Genomic DNA, 16,977 nt, shown 5'->3' on the forward strand with positions numbered 1-16,977 from the left:
TGAAGACTTCATGAACAGAAGTACAGAGGCTACACCAGAAGATGCAAACCAACAAGTAATGGCTTGGGCTTTCGTCGCTTCTTCTGGGACAGGCTCATTAATCTTCATTAATGACGTAACATGATGGCAGCAGCAAAATTAACTCGGAAGTCTACAGAAATATTTTGTCTGACAATTTACAAAAAGATGCAACCAAACTGATCGGGAGATCCTTCATCATGCAGCAAGATAATGACCCAAAACATAGTGCCAAAACAACACAGGAGTCCATCAGGGGCAATACGTGGAAGGTTTTAGACTGGCCAAGTCAATCTCCACACTTAAACCCTGTAGAGTATGCATTTTACCTGCTAAAGAAGAGACTGAAGGGAGTAAACCCCTCAAAACTGAAAGAGGCTGCGGTGAAAGTCTGGAAAAGCATCACAAAAGAAGAATGCAAAAGTTTGGTGATGTCAATGGGTCACAGGCTTGATGCAGTTATTGAAAGCAAAGGATTTGCAACTAAATATAAGTCTTTTTCACTTTAATCTGTTAATTATATCTGTTCCAATACTTTTGGTAACATGAAAAATAGGAAGGTTCAAACAAAAGGTGCTATCTTCTAAGTTGTGTATCAGATCCAGATGAAAATACCTGTAAATAAAAGCTGAAATGTTAATCTCTCATGTCATATTCATCTTTTGATGTCAAACCCAAATGTTTTCAGTCTACAGCAAAAATAAAGGAATTGGCCTCACTGTTCCAATACTTTTGGAGGGCACTGTAACTGTATTGCATCAAGACATCTTGTATAAACAACTCACAAACTTAGTATAATTTCTTCATCTATTAATTTCTTTCTCCAAATTCATCCATAGCTTCCAGACCAGGTGTTTTTCCACACTGACTATCGGCCGCTGATCCGGGACTCCAATGGGTTTGTTCTGGATGAGCAGACCCAGCAGGCCCCACACCTGATGCCTCCTCCCTTCCTGGTGGACGTTGATGGTAACCCTCACCCTCCCAGATTCCAAAGACTGGTCCCAGGAAGAGAAAATATTGCAGATGAGCATCTAGTCCCTCAACTGGGCTACGTCGCTACAAGTAAGTTCCCTACTGTTGTCATAAGATTATTGTAGCGTGTCCCTAGTTCACTATTGACTGCTCTAATATGACGTGGGGTACACTGTAAACAGAGCACTGAAAAAACTTTCCTTTTTGTTTAAAAAAAAAAAAACAAAAAAAATAGTGATGCACCAACTAGATTTTTTTTAATAGCTGAAACAGAAATTTTTTTGTTTTTGTCAAAAGCCAAAACTGAAATAAAGCTTATTTAAAAAAAACAATAAATCAATTTATTTAATAATCAGTACTCAAATAAAAAGAGTAATTTAAATTGCACACAAGGCAGTTTTATAATAACTTTTTAATTATATATATATATATATATATATATATATATATATATATATATATATATATATATATATATATATATATATATATATATATATATATATATATATATATATATATATATATAATTTTTTTTTTTTTTTTTTATATTGTTAAAACAATTGTGACTGTAATTGTTTTCATGAAAGATTTACTCAAACATAGATTGTATTAAACAATGAAGATTTCATCAGGTTAAGCAAAAATATAATTTATATGCAATACATTTATTTGGTAAAATGCTCCTCTCTGTAGTATTTCTAGCTGACTAACGAGTTTATGGACATTGAATGGCTTTTCTGAGGTAAATGTAAAATTACATTACACATTAGCCCCTTTCACACACACAGATTTTAATGTCAAATTACCGTGAAGAGTTCATGTGTGAACAGGACCTTTTCAAAAATTCCGGTAAATTTGTAAAGTTTGTCCTGTTTCTTTCAACGTACCTTCTGATGTTCGCTGATGTTTATTTCACATGTGCTTTGCACTGCTGTTTGAACATAGGTAGCAGCAGCTATCTGTCACATGAAATGAAAGAGCACCAAAAACTTTTTCATATCAAAAATAACAAAGCAGAAAACTTACAGGCAAAAAAAAACAACTATATGATCATATGGGGTGTTTCTAATTGCCACCTTTAAAAATGTTTCAGGTGATGGTGAGGTCGTGGAGCAGGTGATCAGTCAGCAGTCTACAGAGAGCGAGGAGGTTCGTCACAACGCCTTGGATTTTGCCATCCGCCAGCTTCAGGAGCACCAGGACAGACGAGTTGTATCTCAGGCAGAAGTTGGCTTTCCTGCTCCTGCCCGTGTGCCAGAGCCTGGAACTCCCCGCAGAGGTGCCTATACGTTGAACTCCATTAGCATGTAGTCTTAGAGCGACATCCACTTCTGTACATTTGAAGTTGAAGCTCCACAGAGTTTCATCTAATATAGCTGCGTTTGATTGCACAGTGTCGTTGAACGAGCGGATGGAGGTTCAGTCTCCACCTAATGTGGGTTTACGGCGCAGCGGACAGGTAGAGGGAGTCCGACAGATGCACCAGAATGCTCCACGCAGTCAGATGGCCACAGAGAGGGACCTTCAGGCCTGGAGACGCAGGGTGGTGGTGCCTGAGCTTACAGCAAGTGGCTACAGGTGAATTTCATCATTTAATGTTCCTATTCAATCATTTTGTCTATATACAAATTACACATTCGGGCATTCGGGAATTATATATCATTGTAATGAACTTTAACAGTATTGTTATTGCAGCCACAAACTACCATAAATTATTCTAGATGCCATATTACAAATTGTTTAGATTTCTAGAATGCATTGTTAGAATGCTTGTTTCCCATTAACCTTAATTTAACAACACTGTGTAAAAGAGGCATACGCTCTGATGTAAACAACCCCAACATGAAAATCCAAATTCACTTTCTGACAGTAGGTGGCGCTTAGAGAACGGCAGAAATAATACGGTAACCCCATCAGGGAGAAGTCAAACAGTATTTATGCTTTAAAGCAGTCGTTCAGATTTTTGTTTGCTATAGGGTGTTTTTCGAACAACACCCAATGCTTTTTAAAACATTTGTTTTGACATTTTGTTCTTGTCTAAAACATGCCAGATATGATTAAATATAAGATTCTTTGCTATTGTTTTTTTTATCTGTTTGAAACATTTGTTTAATTACATATTGTTTTATTGTATTTGTTATTTTTTTATATTAAAAAATAAACTTTATGCGTTATATGCGACTAATGCAAGTACATTAGTTAAAATTTCTTCAAATAGTTATGATGGTCATGAACTTTGGATTAATATTTTTTATATATGTAGCTGAATGTTCTTTAGCTACTTAAACTGTTAAAGTGCCCCTATTATGGGTTATGAAAGTTCATATTTTGGTTTCTGGAGTCCCCAGCAACAGATTGACATGCATGCAAGTTCAAAAAACTTTCTTTGACTTATAATATGCATTTATTGTTTACCTTACTTGCTCAACGACTTCCAAACGATTCGCTCAGCGATTAATTTTTCAAAACGCCTCTTTTCCGTGACGCTAATTTGCGGTGATTGGTCGATTTTATTAAAAATCCATAATATGGGCACTTTAATGGAGTTTTGTATATTTGTGTATAGATGTTTATACATTTGTCACTTTATTAATATTAAAATGTAAACGTTGTCATTCTTAATGCCGACTTGTATGTTGTATTGTGAGAGTAATATCTTTGCTAAGTTGTTGGTTATTAAAGTAAACAAGAAAGCTATCGGTTTGTCTTCAGATGGTACAGATTAAGTAAAGAAAAACACCCTGCACTCTGGATTTACAGAACCAATTTAATTTAGTGAATGACTTCTTCATTTAGGGCACAGGAGTCTTTCAGAATAGCGAAGGGTGAGGAGGAGGTCACCCTTTACAACACCAAGAGAAGGAGAGTGACCCACACCACCTTCAGGGTAGGGTTCTGCCTCATTATGAACTGCATTATGGGTATTGATGTCAGCACTGAATAAACGTCCTGTTCTGCCCATAGGATGATTCTGATGAAGAAGAGCTGGGCCTCAAACGTGCACAGTCACGAAAACGGCAGAAGAATCAGGAGCGTAAAGAGAATCTAGCTGAAGAGTACATCGAGTTCTCATGTGAGGAGGGGGAGGAAACGGCGTCTTCTGAGGTTGAGTGTTTGATTCACTTTTTAAAATACTGTTATGCCATATCATGCATGTTAATAATTGTGTAAATGGTGTAGGGCAGTGAAATCGAGGGAGGTGACGTTGATTCGTCTGTTGAGGATGAAGAGGAATGGAGGAGTGATAGCTCAAGGTATTTATTCTGCCACCGTAGTTATTTTAAAGAAGTGTGTAATAGCTGCCACTAGTGACACAAAGTGGAATTGCAATTTGTTTCCAATAATAATGCACAGAAAAGCAAATTAAAATTTGAAAGCAGAAATGTTCAGTTGAAATTTTTCAAATGACTGCCACACTGACTTTTTTTTAACTCGTACTCAAAAATCATTGCAAGCGGTAGCGTCTGACTGAATTAACTTTAATATTTATGATCTGTTGATAGTTTATGACTTGGATAATCTTATATCTCTATTAGCATCATAGGTGATGCCCTTTCATTCTATGACATTTAGGTTTATTTTTTAATATTCACATAATTCCAAGCATTTTGCAGTGCTTCGTGAATATTGAGATTTGGGGAAAGGTATTATTGATAATGAAATATAATACTTATTTGGATATTAATATTATTATTAATAATAATAATAATAATAATATATGCAAGTGTGTTGTTCCAACAGTGATTATAAACTGAATTTAAATTAAATTCAGTCCACCTTTTAAAGTGTGATGTAAAATCGGGACTTTGGATTTATCATTATTTCGAAACGGTTCACTTGGAAACTTGTTATTTTTTTAATTCTGTTTGGTCCTGCTCGTAACGCAGAAATTATAAGCTACACTAGTGTTAAAGGATTTGTTCACCCAAAAATGAAAATATTATCATTAATTACTCGCCCTCATGTCGTTCCAAACCCGTAAGACCTTCGTTCATCTTCAGAACACAAATTAAGATATTTTTGATGAAATCCGAAAGCTCTCTGACCCTCGATTGACAGCAAGGGTCCTACCATGTTCAAGGTCCAGAAAAGTACCAAGAATATCGACAAAGTAGTCCATGTGACATCAGTGGTTCAACCGTAATGTTATGCAGCTACGAGGATAGTTTTTGTGCACGAAACACGAATAACTTTATTCAACAATTCTTCTCATCCCCGTCACCCTAGCAGCATTTTGAATTGTTGAATAAAGTTATTTTAATTCTTTGAGCAACAAAGGATTCTCGCAGTTTCATAAAATTATGGTTGAAGCACTGTCACGTGGATTATGTTAATGATGCCCTTACTATGTTTCTGTGCCTTGATCATGGTAGGACCCTTGCTGTCTATGCAGGGTCGGAAAGCTCTCGGATTTCATCAGAAATATCTTAATTTGTGTTCTGAAGATGAACAAAGGCCTTACGGGCTTGGAACGACATGAAGGTGAATTAGTATTAATGACAGAATTTTCATTTTTGGGTTAACTATCCCTTTTAGTCCCTCATACTTTTTTTTTTTTTTTTCGTGTTGTACTCTCTAACATGTTCATGAGGAAATATTTACATGTCTCTGTTCATAATTAAAGTCACTCCTCCAGTGATTATTCCGACTGGATGCCAGATGCAGGAATAAGTTTGCGACCAACTGCATCTCCATCGTCTCGTCGACGTGCAAGGCGCAGGATCAGCAGCTCTGAGGAAGAGGATGAGGAAGACGAAGATGTAGCAGATGAGGAGCAAACCATAGATGAAGAGGAACAGGTGTCTTCACCCCGAAAGCACAAGAAAGTCAAAAGCAAAACACCAAAGGTGTACAGCACAGCCATTACTGTCACTATTACAAATTCTCATATGGTCCTTTTAAAGTTTATCACCTTGGTACTTAAGTAGCCCACCCCTCCCAGCCCCAGTTTTGGTTTCCTCAAATTCCCAGTAACTCTATAGAGAGTCATTTTTATTTTTGGCTAGCACTTAATTTAGGCCTGTGTTGGGGAAAACATTGTTTTCAAAAATAACTATGGGAGTTTTAATGCCCTTTTTATTTTTTTAAATTTGTTGTCACTAGCAACCAAGACCACCCGTTAATAGAGAAATCTCAAATGAGTTCCGTCCCTCAGCATGGATTACTGACGTCATTCCCCGAAAGTCCCCCTTCGTCCCTCAAATGGGAGACGAGGTACAGAATAAGTTTTCATCTCAAGCTAATTCATGTCTAAATCGGATAAAAAGCCTTTTTAATGTTTAACTTCTTTATTTTTTCCTGTCCACAGGTCATCTATTTTCGTCAGGGTCATGAAGCATATGTGGATGCAGTCTGCAGGACTAACCTGTACCCCATTAACCCAGACAGACAGCCATGGAAGAAGATGGCGTTAAGAGTAAGATCAAAACAATCCAGTCTGACAGAGTTGATTTTATCAGATGCATCCCTTCATAAGTGCTTTGCAAAACTTTGTATTGATCTGATCTTAACATTATGCATATATACATTGGTAACTAAACCAATACCAGTCATGATCTGAAAATCATCAAAATGATCTGTATAATCACCTCCCAGAAGCGTCTCGCATGATTAAGTTCCCATACACTTGTGTTTGTTGTATTTAACCTTGAACATGCTTTTAAACAATACATGCAACTCGCCTCACTTTTAATGTTCTCAGCATGTCTGGCTTTGAAAATCATAAATCATTTGTTTTTACCAGGACCAAGAGTTTGTACAAATAACAGGGATCAAGTATGAAGTGTGCCCTCCAACCCTGTGCTGTCTGAAACTGACCCTGATTGACCCTGGAACAGGCAAAATAACAGACCGATCCTTTTCAATAAAGTAAGTTGGCAAGATATGAGTTGAAATTTCAATTATATTGACATCGATGCGTCTTGGTGTAGATTAAGCAAAAGTTCATGTTTTGGTGCCATTTTTTTCTTAGATATCATGATATGCCGGATGTAATTGATTTTCTGGTGCTGCGTCAAAGCTACGACGAGGCACGCAACAGAGTGTGGAGATCGAGTAAGTTTGGAGTCGTGACCTGAGAACAGAGTCGATCGAGTTTATTCTGGTAGCCTGCATCAGCATTCAATCATTCAGTTTTGTACAGAAATAAAACGTATCGAGTCTTGTCTGTCCTGCAGGTGATCGGTTTCGCTCTGTAATCGATGACGCCTGGTGGTTTGGGTCCATAGTTTGTCAGGAACCATATCAGTCTGAATATCCCGACAGCCTTTTTCAGTGCTTCAAAGTGAAGTAAGCCCAAATTGAATTATTGAATGGTGTACTCTAGTCCAGGGCTGTCCAAACTCAGTCCTGCAAGTTGGAACTAAACTCTGCAGGACACCGGGCGTCCAGGACCGAGTTTGGACAGACCTGCTCTAGTCCTTTGGCAGTGGTTTTTAACGTCATGTTTTTGCAGGTGGGACAATGGTGAGATAGAAAAGCTGAGTCCATGGGATGTGGAGGCTATTCCTGAAAACGGTACTTCTGACCACTCCAGCTTTATCTTAAACCAGATGCACAATACTTCTAGCTGTTTTTTTCTTTTTCTTTTTTTCTCATTTGAGGTGAATTTGCATATCAGCAGTCTTTTCACTAAATATTCAGAGTTTGTATGTTTACTCCATTTCTAACAGAAAGGTACTTCGTCATTGTGTTTTAATTAAGCGAGTGGTTTATTTATTGGGTTATTTGGGTTTCTGCAGCTGAGCAGCCGGAGTCGGAGAGTGCAGGAGTGCCGGTGACAGATGAGGAGATGATCGATATCCTGTATAAACCTCAGGAGGGTGAATGGGGGGACAAGGGTCGAGACCAAGAGAGTGCACGCATCGTTGCAGGCATAGAACAGCTTGTGACTGTGGGTGCGTTATCCTTTTATTTATTTAAAGCAATTCAAATTTTTCTGAACTACTAGGGATAGTTGAGCCTAAAAAGAAAATCATCTTTTACTTACCCTAATGGTGTTCCAATCCCGTGACTCAAATGATCTCCTTATAAACTTTTTGAAGCTTTTAAAAGTAATCCATATGAATTTAGCAGTTTTTTGGGGTGACTTTCATTGTGTGGACAAAATTGAAAATGAAAAACATCTTCAATTGTGTTCTAAAGATCAATGATGGACTTCTGAGTTTGGAACAACATGAGTGACTAAATAATGACAAAAAATATAACTTTTCTGTAAACTAACCCTTTAACTGTGACCCTCTGATGTATGAAGAGTCCATTTCTGTCCTTTTCAACAGATATCGTAGCACCTTTCTCTGGTCCGGTTGACCTCGCTCAGTATCCAACATATTGTGCTGTCATTGCATATCCCACCGACCTTAACACCATCAAACTGCGGCTCAAGCACAACTTCTACAGGTTTGTAGCTTAATAGGTGCAGTCCACCTAAAAATAAAACTTGTTACCATTCACTCATCCCCGTAACATTTCTAAACCCGTATGAAAGTCTGTTTTTCACGATGCACATAAGTAGAAATTTTGAAGAATGTTGATGCTGCTCTTTTCCATGCAACCCATAAGACTTTCATTTCATCTTCAAGAAACAAAGGATTTATTTTTTTAAACAAACCTGAGAGATTTGGGTCCCTTCATCAGAAATCCATACCATCAAGAATTTGACTCAAAGTTCATAAAGGCATTGCAAAAAATCTAAATGAATTGAGTGGTTTAATCCAGGTCTGCTAAAGAGACGCTTTATATGAATTTAGGCTTTTATTCATAAACTTTGATTAATGCACGTACATGGAGCACGTCAAATATTGTCACCTGCAGCTTGACTATTCTTGCTTGACATGCAAGAAGAAACTTTGTTGGTTTTTGCAGAAGCTTAAACATGCATGCATGTTAACTCGCTAATGTTATGAATTTTTTTTTTTTTGTTGTTGTTTTTTTACCACAAAGAGCAGTTAGACCATTCTTCAAAATAGCTTATGTCCCACAGAAAGAAAGTGGAATGAATGTTTTTATTTTTTTGTTTGTTTCATGTCATCAGTGTATGTCTGCTTCTAGAGTTTTAACATGTCTTGGTTTTTTTAGGAGACTGTCTGCATTGATCTGGGATGTAAAACACATTGAACAAAATGCCAAGACTTTTAATGAGCCCCGCAGCAAGATTTCACAGTCTGCAAAAATCATAACAAATGTTCTTCTGAAGTTCATAAGGTTGGTCTTTAGTGAAGATCCATTTGTGATATTTATGTTTTGTGATTAAAACTTATTTTTTTCTCCCTGGTGGCCACAGTAAACTTCACTGTACAGATGTTATGGAGATCTACAATGCCGTTGAAAACATGGAGTACTCTGACGATGAGGTGAGTGTTTGTTTCACCTTTACTTTATTTTATGGAAACCATGAGATTGATTGAGATGTGGCTTTTAGGACATGGATGATGACATTGATGCACCTGGAACCTCTGCAGGACAAAGACTTCGCCAGGTAGTGTAAGATATTAAATGTATCTAACTGTACTGTAATCCCAATTTTTGGGTGGAATGATGGTATACACTGCACATTGGTCACCAGAGATCACGTTACACTGTTGATTATCCTATTATATCTGCCCTTTGATTAAAAAAATTCCAACACTAAACTGAAAACGACAAGTTTGTTCAGATGGAAAAATGAATGTTTAAAGGAACACTCCACTTTTTTTTTGGAAATAGGCTTATTTTATGATATTACGCAGCACCTGAAAGTAGTTCCCATCTTACCTAGCTGGAAACCCATGGTACGGCAGCAAGGTCCCTTGATTATTACGCCGGAATGAGAGTATAGTTCCTAGCAATATTGGCCTAGAAAATCGCAACTTTTCCGTCAGTCTTAGTACATGTAACTACAGAAGAATCAAGTTTTAAATAGGAAAATTATCGAAACTGGTCATTTTTGAGCGAGATGCAAACGGTCCAATCCGATTCAATGATCTATGCTAAACTAAAATTGCTACCGCCAGACCCGGAGATCGGCTGAATGGATTCAAAACGGTAAAACTCAACGGTTTAACTTGGAAAATGGGGACTTGGAAAATGAGCCTATTTCCAAAAAAAGTGGAGCGTTCCTTTTAAGATGCTGTTTTGTGTCTTGATTTCGTCAGCCATCTCTGGAGATTGTGCAGGACAGGGATGCATGGAAGGACAACTGCAAACGTTTGCTGGACTACATGTTTGAGTGCGAGGATTCAGAGCCGTTCCGGAATCCTGTTGATCAGAGAGAGTATCCTGTGAGTCAACAAAAACAATCAATAGAACCATGTTAGGGAAGTGGTCATCTGTCTTAAAGGTGCTGTATGTACGTTTTCGACTCTACTAAAGCATAAAAATACCATATGTTTTCAGATATTTAAGAAACATGCAAAGTTAACATACTTGTTTATCTGAAAAACAACGCTACAGTCAGTTATTCTCCTTTGAAAATGTGCGTTCGGGGCCGGAATGTCGGTCTCTGTTTTGGTTTGTGAAACCTGCCCACTGCCAGTTTACCCAATTGTATTTCGACACGCCGGGTTGCCAGTTTGTGGAAAACACAGTGTATTTCATGTCATTCATGTTGGTGTCATTAATCTGGCAACCTGTGTGTGCCTCAAGTCTGAGGAGGATGAGCCGGGTGAAGAAAAAAAAAAACCCTCTCCAATATTTAGAATTTGGACTGCAATACCTAGTTCAACCGCTAGAAAGCTCAATCCTACATACAGCACCTTTTAATCTGGAGAGGTGGATCTGATTTAAAGGTGGGATCAAGTATCGTCAGTAGAAGCAGGAAGTTAAATGTGTCCTCTTTGTGTTTCCAGGATTACTGTAATATTATCGACACCCCTATGGACCTTGGAACAGTGCGGCAAACTCTTGAAGAAGACCGCTATGAAAATCCCATAGACCTTTGCAAGGACACCAGGCTTATTTTTGCCAATGCTAAAGCCTACACGCCAAGCAAACGGTCAAAGGTAATGCATTAATGTCTTGGATAATCGTTTCTTTTTCTGCCTTTTCTTCTTTCTGCTTGCCTTTTCGCTTAATTCTTGAAGACACATTAATGTTCTTGCACTATTTGTTTTGACAGATTTACAGTATGACTTTGCGACTGTCGGCGTTTTTCGAGGAGAGTATACGGAAAATCATTTCAGACTATAAGACTGCCATCAAAAGTAGCTTGAAGCTGCGACGCAGTCAAAGATTCAGGAAGAAATTACAGCATCAGGAGTCTGCTCCTTCCAGCCAAGGATCCACACGGTAAGCGGATCTCCCTGCCATGTTTATGCTGCTGTCTCTTAATTTTTTTTCTTCTGAATTGTTTGCATTCAGAAAACAAACATGTCTCCTTTTCCCCCCCTCTTGACCCTAGTCAAAAGAGGGCTACTATAAAAACTCAGGAAAAGACAGAACAGTCTACAGCCAAATCTACCTCAGCCAAAGTGTCTGGACCAGAGCGCCGCAGAGTCAATGAGGCCAAGGATACCTTCAGACGGAGTTGCTCATCTTCATCTGGTAAGACTTATGAAAATATGTTTCTGGTATTAAAATATAAGGCACTCTGTTGCAACAACACCTGTGTACAGGTCAGTTAAATTGAAAACGATCATTTAAATCAACTTTTATTTTAAAGTGAACTTGCCCATTCATATGAAGAGGTGGAATAAAAAAAAAAAAAAGGACACAAGCATCAAAAGTGTTTTTTATGAGCAGACTTGAGACTGCATTATTCACTGACAGTCTTCCCCTCCAATGAGTTGTAAACTCTACAACCACTCGAAAACCAGATCAGTACGAGTTGTGAGTGAATAATTCAGCCTGGTTTTATGAACTGGATCCACTACTTCCACCTATGGTTGTTCCTGTTGAATGCACAATGGGCTCTATTCTTTAGAAACCCACCAGGTGGAGCCGTTTATCCATTGACCAGAAATTATAGACAATAAGTAGAAAATACTGCTAAAATTGATTCCTTCTATAACATGGGACTTTCAGAAACTCTGGAATTGCCGTCAGGTGCTAAAGACAGTTTGTGCTTTTTATAATAGGGTCTGATCATGACAGCAAACAATCTCCGAGTCAGTCAGAAGAGGATGAGGATCATTCATCCTCATCTCGTGTCTTCAGACGAGAGACTAGAGCCACAAGAAGAGCTGCACAGAATAATGGAGCAAAACGCAGACATGGTGGGATCCTTTAGAGAAACTGTTAATTGTGTCATTGTGTGCGGTTGAGTACAAATTTCAAGCACTTTCAGCTAGTGGAAAATGACACACACTTATTTTGACTAACATATTACTTTTAAATTTGCCTTATGTGTCTTAGAGGGCCATGCCAACATGAATGGGCACAGCAGGTCACACGAGCGTCAGAGACCACGACCCTGCAGCGATTCTGACCAAGAGCCTTCGCAAGGCTCTGACACCTCAGAGAACGAGTCGTCATCATCTGTCAGTCGCCGGCCGAGGGCTCGCAAGACCGCCATGGCAGCAGTTAATAAGATGAAACTCATGGATACCCTGGAAGACGATGAAGTCTCGGATGAAGAGGGGCATGGAGGCAGCACCAGACCGGCGACCCGTGCAAGCAAACGCTCTGCTGTCATTCAGAGCAGTTCTGATTCAGAAGAAGAGGAAGAAGGTACAGACATGTACACAGCTTAAGGTCCTTGCACACTGACTTCGTATGTCTTTTTTCGTTGTTTTTTTTTTTTTTCCGTATTCGTCATCCTTTCCTATCAAACCGCTTGATACGGATGCGAAAACGCAGGAAATCGAACCTGGTCCGAATTTAAGACAGACAAAGGTTTCGGAGGCAGTGTGTAAACATGATTGACACAACGTGAGGTCATTTATTTTTTAAAGGGCGAAAATTTCGGATGAGAATTTCGTACTCGGTGTGCAATGACCTTTACAAATTAAATTGTGTAAAAGGGGGAAAAATTTCTAATGTAACTTAAATGTACATTCCCTCCTTTTTTATTGTTGTTGTTCTTCTCACAGAGTCAAATGAAAGTGACGTTTCAGCCAGTGAAGAAGAAAAAAGTGATGGCAGCGCAGACAGTGATTTATCTTCTCAAAGCAAAGCGGAGAGTAGAACTGCTGGGCGCAGACCATCTAGAAGATCAGCCGAAAAAAAGGGTGCGTTTGGTAGATCCCTTGAGCTCTATAATCAGCATGAAATCCAGATTTTATTCAACTGCACATTCCTGGTTTTGCACAATTTATCACTTTAAAGGGTTAGTTCACCCAAAAATTAAAATTTGCCTGTTTTTACTCACTCTCAAGGCATCCTAGGTGCATCTTTCTTCTTTCAGACGAATTCAATCGGAGTAATATTAAAAATTGTCCTGGCTCTTCCAAGCGTTATCATTGCAGTCAGCAGGTGTTTCTGTTCAACGGTCCAAAACACGTTAAAGCATGCGCCTCCATTATAAAATGTGCCTCACAAGGCTCCGGGGGGTGAATAAAGGCCTCCTGTAGCGAATCCATGTTTTCTTGTAAGAAAAAAAACCATATTTCAAACAAACACTTTTCTCTCACTTCTGCTGACTCGTACGTGGAAGCCGTTCTAGTGGATGACGTAGGACGAGTTTGTTTACAGGAGCAAAGAAAGCAAAGTTTCCTTCCTTTAGCAAAGGAAAACCAGTCTCCTCTTGGCTTATATCAAAATCCTCCAACATTTTTCTTTACAAATCCTCGGTTTGTACTTGTAATTCGTGACCGGCGTTTTTTCTTCTCTCTCCGCGTTTGTCACTAATCGGAACGACTTCCGTGTACCACAGTTAGATGAAGTGAGAGAAAAGTGTTTATTACGTTTGAAATATGGATATTTTTCTAACAAAAACACATGGATTCACTACAGGATGCCTATATTCACCCCCCAGAGCCGTGTGAGGCACGTTTTATTATGGATGCGCACGCGTTATTTTATGCGTTTTGGACCGTTGAACAGAAATACCCACTGACCCGCTTGGAAGAGCCAGGACAATTTTTAATATTACCTAGGATGCCTCGAGGTTGAGTAAAACACAGCCTAGTTTTCATTTTTGGGTGAACTAACCCTTTAAAAACATGCTCCGCTTGTTCAGGCTCAAATAAAAATGGCCTGATTGCTAGGACAACCTCCTTTGCACAATCCAGTCAGTTCCTCTACAAAATGAAGTATGGGCCTTTAACATTAAACATTAATGGGTCACTGACACTAAAGAAAGGTGCATTTCTGTATTTCTAATTTTAGAAACGTCTCCTTTCATTAATGGACATGGCACCAAACGGCAACGAGTGGAAAGTGAGGACAACACAGATGACGGGGAGAGTCAGAATGAAAGTGTGAACGGGGAGTCAGATGAGGATCTCGTTGTCAGGCGGAAGTCCACCAGGAAGACCGCAAAAGCCGCTGTCACTAAAATAAAAAAAATGAATGACACTGATGCTGAAGAAGAGAATTGCTCCAGAGACCAACGTCAGAAAAAACGGCCAAGCAAGCAGGATTCTGAAAGGAGTTCTGATGAGGATGTTGAGGTGCCCAAAACTCAAAAGCACCCTTATCAAAATGGAAGGAAGGTGGATGCAAAAGAGCTGAAGAGGAGTAAAGCACCATCAGAAAGCCAAGAACAAGCTTCTGCCACAAAACGGCAAGTTACCCGCAAAAAAACCTCAACCACAGACGCATTAATATCAACCACCCAGGACTCCGAGGAGCTCAATGATGTTTCAGAAAAATCTGTTGCTCGCAGGAAGAGAATTAAATCAGAAGACGAAGAAAATCAAAGTGATGAAGAAAGAAGGTTGCTCAGAAACAGAAAGTGTGCGTCCAACGTTCGCAAAAAGAAGCTTGAGGCAATGTCGGAGCCCTCCAGTTCGCAAAGTGAAGAGGAGGTAGACCGAAGACAGAGGAAAAAGGAGGATACTTCCTCTGATGAATGGAAGAAGAGCGACGCATCGGACAAGAAGGCACATCCGAGGAGGAGGCCTTGCCTTAAAGTTTCTTTCAAAGGAATCTCTCTTAGAACTCTTCCCAAGAAGAGCTACATTATGGAGGAGTCGGATGAAGAATTCAGTCCTGAGATGGAGATGCAATCGAAGAATGGAAAGAGCAAGGAGCGGGCCAACTCCCGGGCAAGAAAGCCATCAGGTGGTAACTCCAAAAGAAAACGTGGTTGCTCCTCTGAGTCTGAAGACGCAGACAACAAAAGTAGTAGGACCAGTGATGAAAACGAGGGGATGACACCTCAAAGAAAGCATGCGAAACGCTACAAGCGCTTAAGGGGCTCGACGGACTCCGAGAGTGACTCCGAAACTAGGTGCAAATCTGAGAATGGTCGGGAGCGACGGTCTCAGGAGAAGCTTCCCAAGGCGACCCGGCAACGACGGAAGCAAAGCGAAAGCGACGAAGGAAGCAACGAGGATGCCAGCAATGATGGTGATGGAAGCGACTCTGAGAGCAAAGAGTCTGGGGAGTCTGAGTCAGATGCCAGCTCTTGTTCACAGAGCAGTCCAAAGAGAAGGCTAAGGGACCGCGGCCGAGGAACCGCACAGTCCAGGAAACACCAGAGGGGTGTTTCCGATGAGGATAGCGACGTGTCGTATGGGAACCCTCGACGGGCTACACGCATCCGGACCAGAAACCGAGGCAAACGGACTGTGAATTACCAAGACAGCGAATGAAGGACTTGACAGTTGAGCCATGCAAGAGACACTAACTGGAGACCTTGAAGACACACTTGATTGTCCCAACATAAAAACAATTGTAGTAGCACTGGAGTCCTCAATATACTGTGAATCTGTTTCATTCAGGGATATTTATGTTTTCTATGAAAAAAAATTAATAAAAATCAGAAATGAATTCTAAATGAGATGTATTTGATCTACTGGTTTGGCTATTCAAACCTGCCCCACTCTGTGATTCGGCCAACAGGAAAGACTGCATAGAGAAGCATTGTTTGCTTGGGTGCTATCCTAATATACCTCCGGTTTAATCGAGCAGATTTGCTGGCTTGCACTAAAAGGCACACTGTAATGAGGTATTTTATACACTAGTTCTGCATTAGAAACTCAGGGGTCAACTACGTTTACCATATTCTCAAACTTGCATTTGTTTCTTGTTTCAGCTCTTAGCTCTTAAGATTCTAGTGTCATTTTCGACATGAGCATTTAGGTCCAAAAACACTTTATGAAAACGAACAAGTCGTCTTGGACTGTGACATACAAATTCTGTATTGTCACTGTTAAAGGGATCGTTGAGTCAAAATGTACAAATGTATTTCTTCCTGTCATCTGTCAACCTTTTGGTTCCTCTTTCGTTGGTTTTCTTTGACCATATTTCCAGGTTTTTGAGAGTCGGTTTGTAGCAAAGCATTGTATATTTAAATTCTTTTGTCAAGCATTACTTATTTTTTTTTTTGTATTCAAATGAGATGAATTGCCATGAACTATTAATTGGTACCTGTTTGCCAAGTACAGTAAATCAAACGAGTACTTTCAGCAAAGTACTGAGATTTCTCATATTGGGAAGACGTTTTAGGGATCTGTGTTGCATACTTTCAGTATTAATTCCTTTTCAGACTTAACTTATGAACAGCAATTAACTTTTGTATGCAGTCTTTGAATTGTGCATCGCCGTTTATGTAATGCAGTTGTTATTTCGCATTTTGCTTGATGTCTTTTTCATAAGAGCTTCTTCAATACACGTTTCACTGAGGATGATATGGCTGCTTAAGTGAGAGAGGGAGGACTTCCTATGAATAAAGTACTGTTTCAGGTTGGGATTGGAAATTGTTTTTCTTAACTCGTTTGCTTGAGAAATAAGCTGATACAGGACAAATCAAAGACAAATCTCACATTTCTTTTACCAGTTATAATTGATCAGTTTTTTTTAACTTACATAGGCCTAAATGTAATTTGATTTGTAATTGTTCCGGGTGCGAGCATGTGGCAGATGCATGTGAATCAATAATACTGAAGGTACTAAAAGCTC

The 16,977-nt window shown here is 39.3% G+C and overlaps 1 protein-coding gene across 2 annotated transcripts in view; it reads left to right on the forward strand.

The window, feature by feature from the left end:
- LOC306854097 (bromodomain and WD repeat-containing protein 3-like) overlaps positions 1 to 16,772 on the forward strand; it is a 32,886-nt gene extending 16,114 nt beyond the window's left edge. For both annotated transcript variants that reach the window (XM_079391914.1, XM_079391915.1), the window contains 26 exons: positions 858 to 1,083; positions 2,090 to 2,275; positions 2,391 to 2,574; positions 3,793 to 3,883; positions 3,961 to 4,101; positions 4,177 to 4,250; positions 5,621 to 5,843; positions 6,100 to 6,210; positions 6,305 to 6,412; positions 6,740 to 6,864; positions 6,968 to 7,050; positions 7,173 to 7,284; positions 7,451 to 7,512; positions 7,737 to 7,892; positions 8,274 to 8,394; positions 9,073 to 9,198; positions 9,278 to 9,347; positions 9,416 to 9,472; positions 10,128 to 10,253; positions 10,821 to 10,973; positions 11,090 to 11,259; positions 11,372 to 11,514; positions 12,048 to 12,185; positions 12,325 to 12,639; positions 13,002 to 13,139; positions 14,239 to 16,772. In XM_079391914.1, the coding sequence (XP_079248040.1) occupies positions 858 to 1,083; positions 2,090 to 2,275; positions 2,391 to 2,574; positions 3,793 to 3,883; positions 3,961 to 4,101; positions 4,177 to 4,250; positions 5,621 to 5,843; positions 6,100 to 6,210; positions 6,305 to 6,412; positions 6,740 to 6,864; positions 6,968 to 7,050; positions 7,173 to 7,284; positions 7,451 to 7,512; positions 7,737 to 7,892; positions 8,274 to 8,394; positions 9,073 to 9,198; positions 9,278 to 9,347; positions 9,416 to 9,472; positions 10,128 to 10,253; positions 10,821 to 10,973; positions 11,090 to 11,259; positions 11,372 to 11,514; positions 12,048 to 12,185; positions 12,325 to 12,639; positions 13,002 to 13,139; positions 14,239 to 15,668 (4,869 nt within the window). In that variant the 3' untranslated portion in view covers positions 15,669 to 16,772. The remainder of the gene's footprint in view (positions 1 to 857; positions 1,084 to 2,089; positions 2,276 to 2,390; positions 2,575 to 3,792; positions 3,884 to 3,960; positions 4,102 to 4,176; positions 4,251 to 5,620; positions 5,844 to 6,099; positions 6,211 to 6,304; positions 6,413 to 6,739; positions 6,865 to 6,967; positions 7,051 to 7,172; positions 7,285 to 7,450; positions 7,513 to 7,736; positions 7,893 to 8,273; positions 8,395 to 9,072; positions 9,199 to 9,277; positions 9,348 to 9,415; positions 9,473 to 10,127; positions 10,254 to 10,820; positions 10,974 to 11,089; positions 11,260 to 11,371; positions 11,515 to 12,047; positions 12,186 to 12,324; positions 12,640 to 13,001; positions 13,140 to 14,238) is intronic.
- Positions 16,773 to 16,977: the final 205 nt, after the last annotated feature.

This window comes from Barbus barbus (assembly GCF_936440315.1).
Source record: "Barbus barbus genome assembly, chromosome: 34".
Taxonomy (NCBI): domain Eukaryota; kingdom Metazoa; phylum Chordata; class Actinopteri; order Cypriniformes; family Cyprinidae; genus Barbus; species Barbus barbus.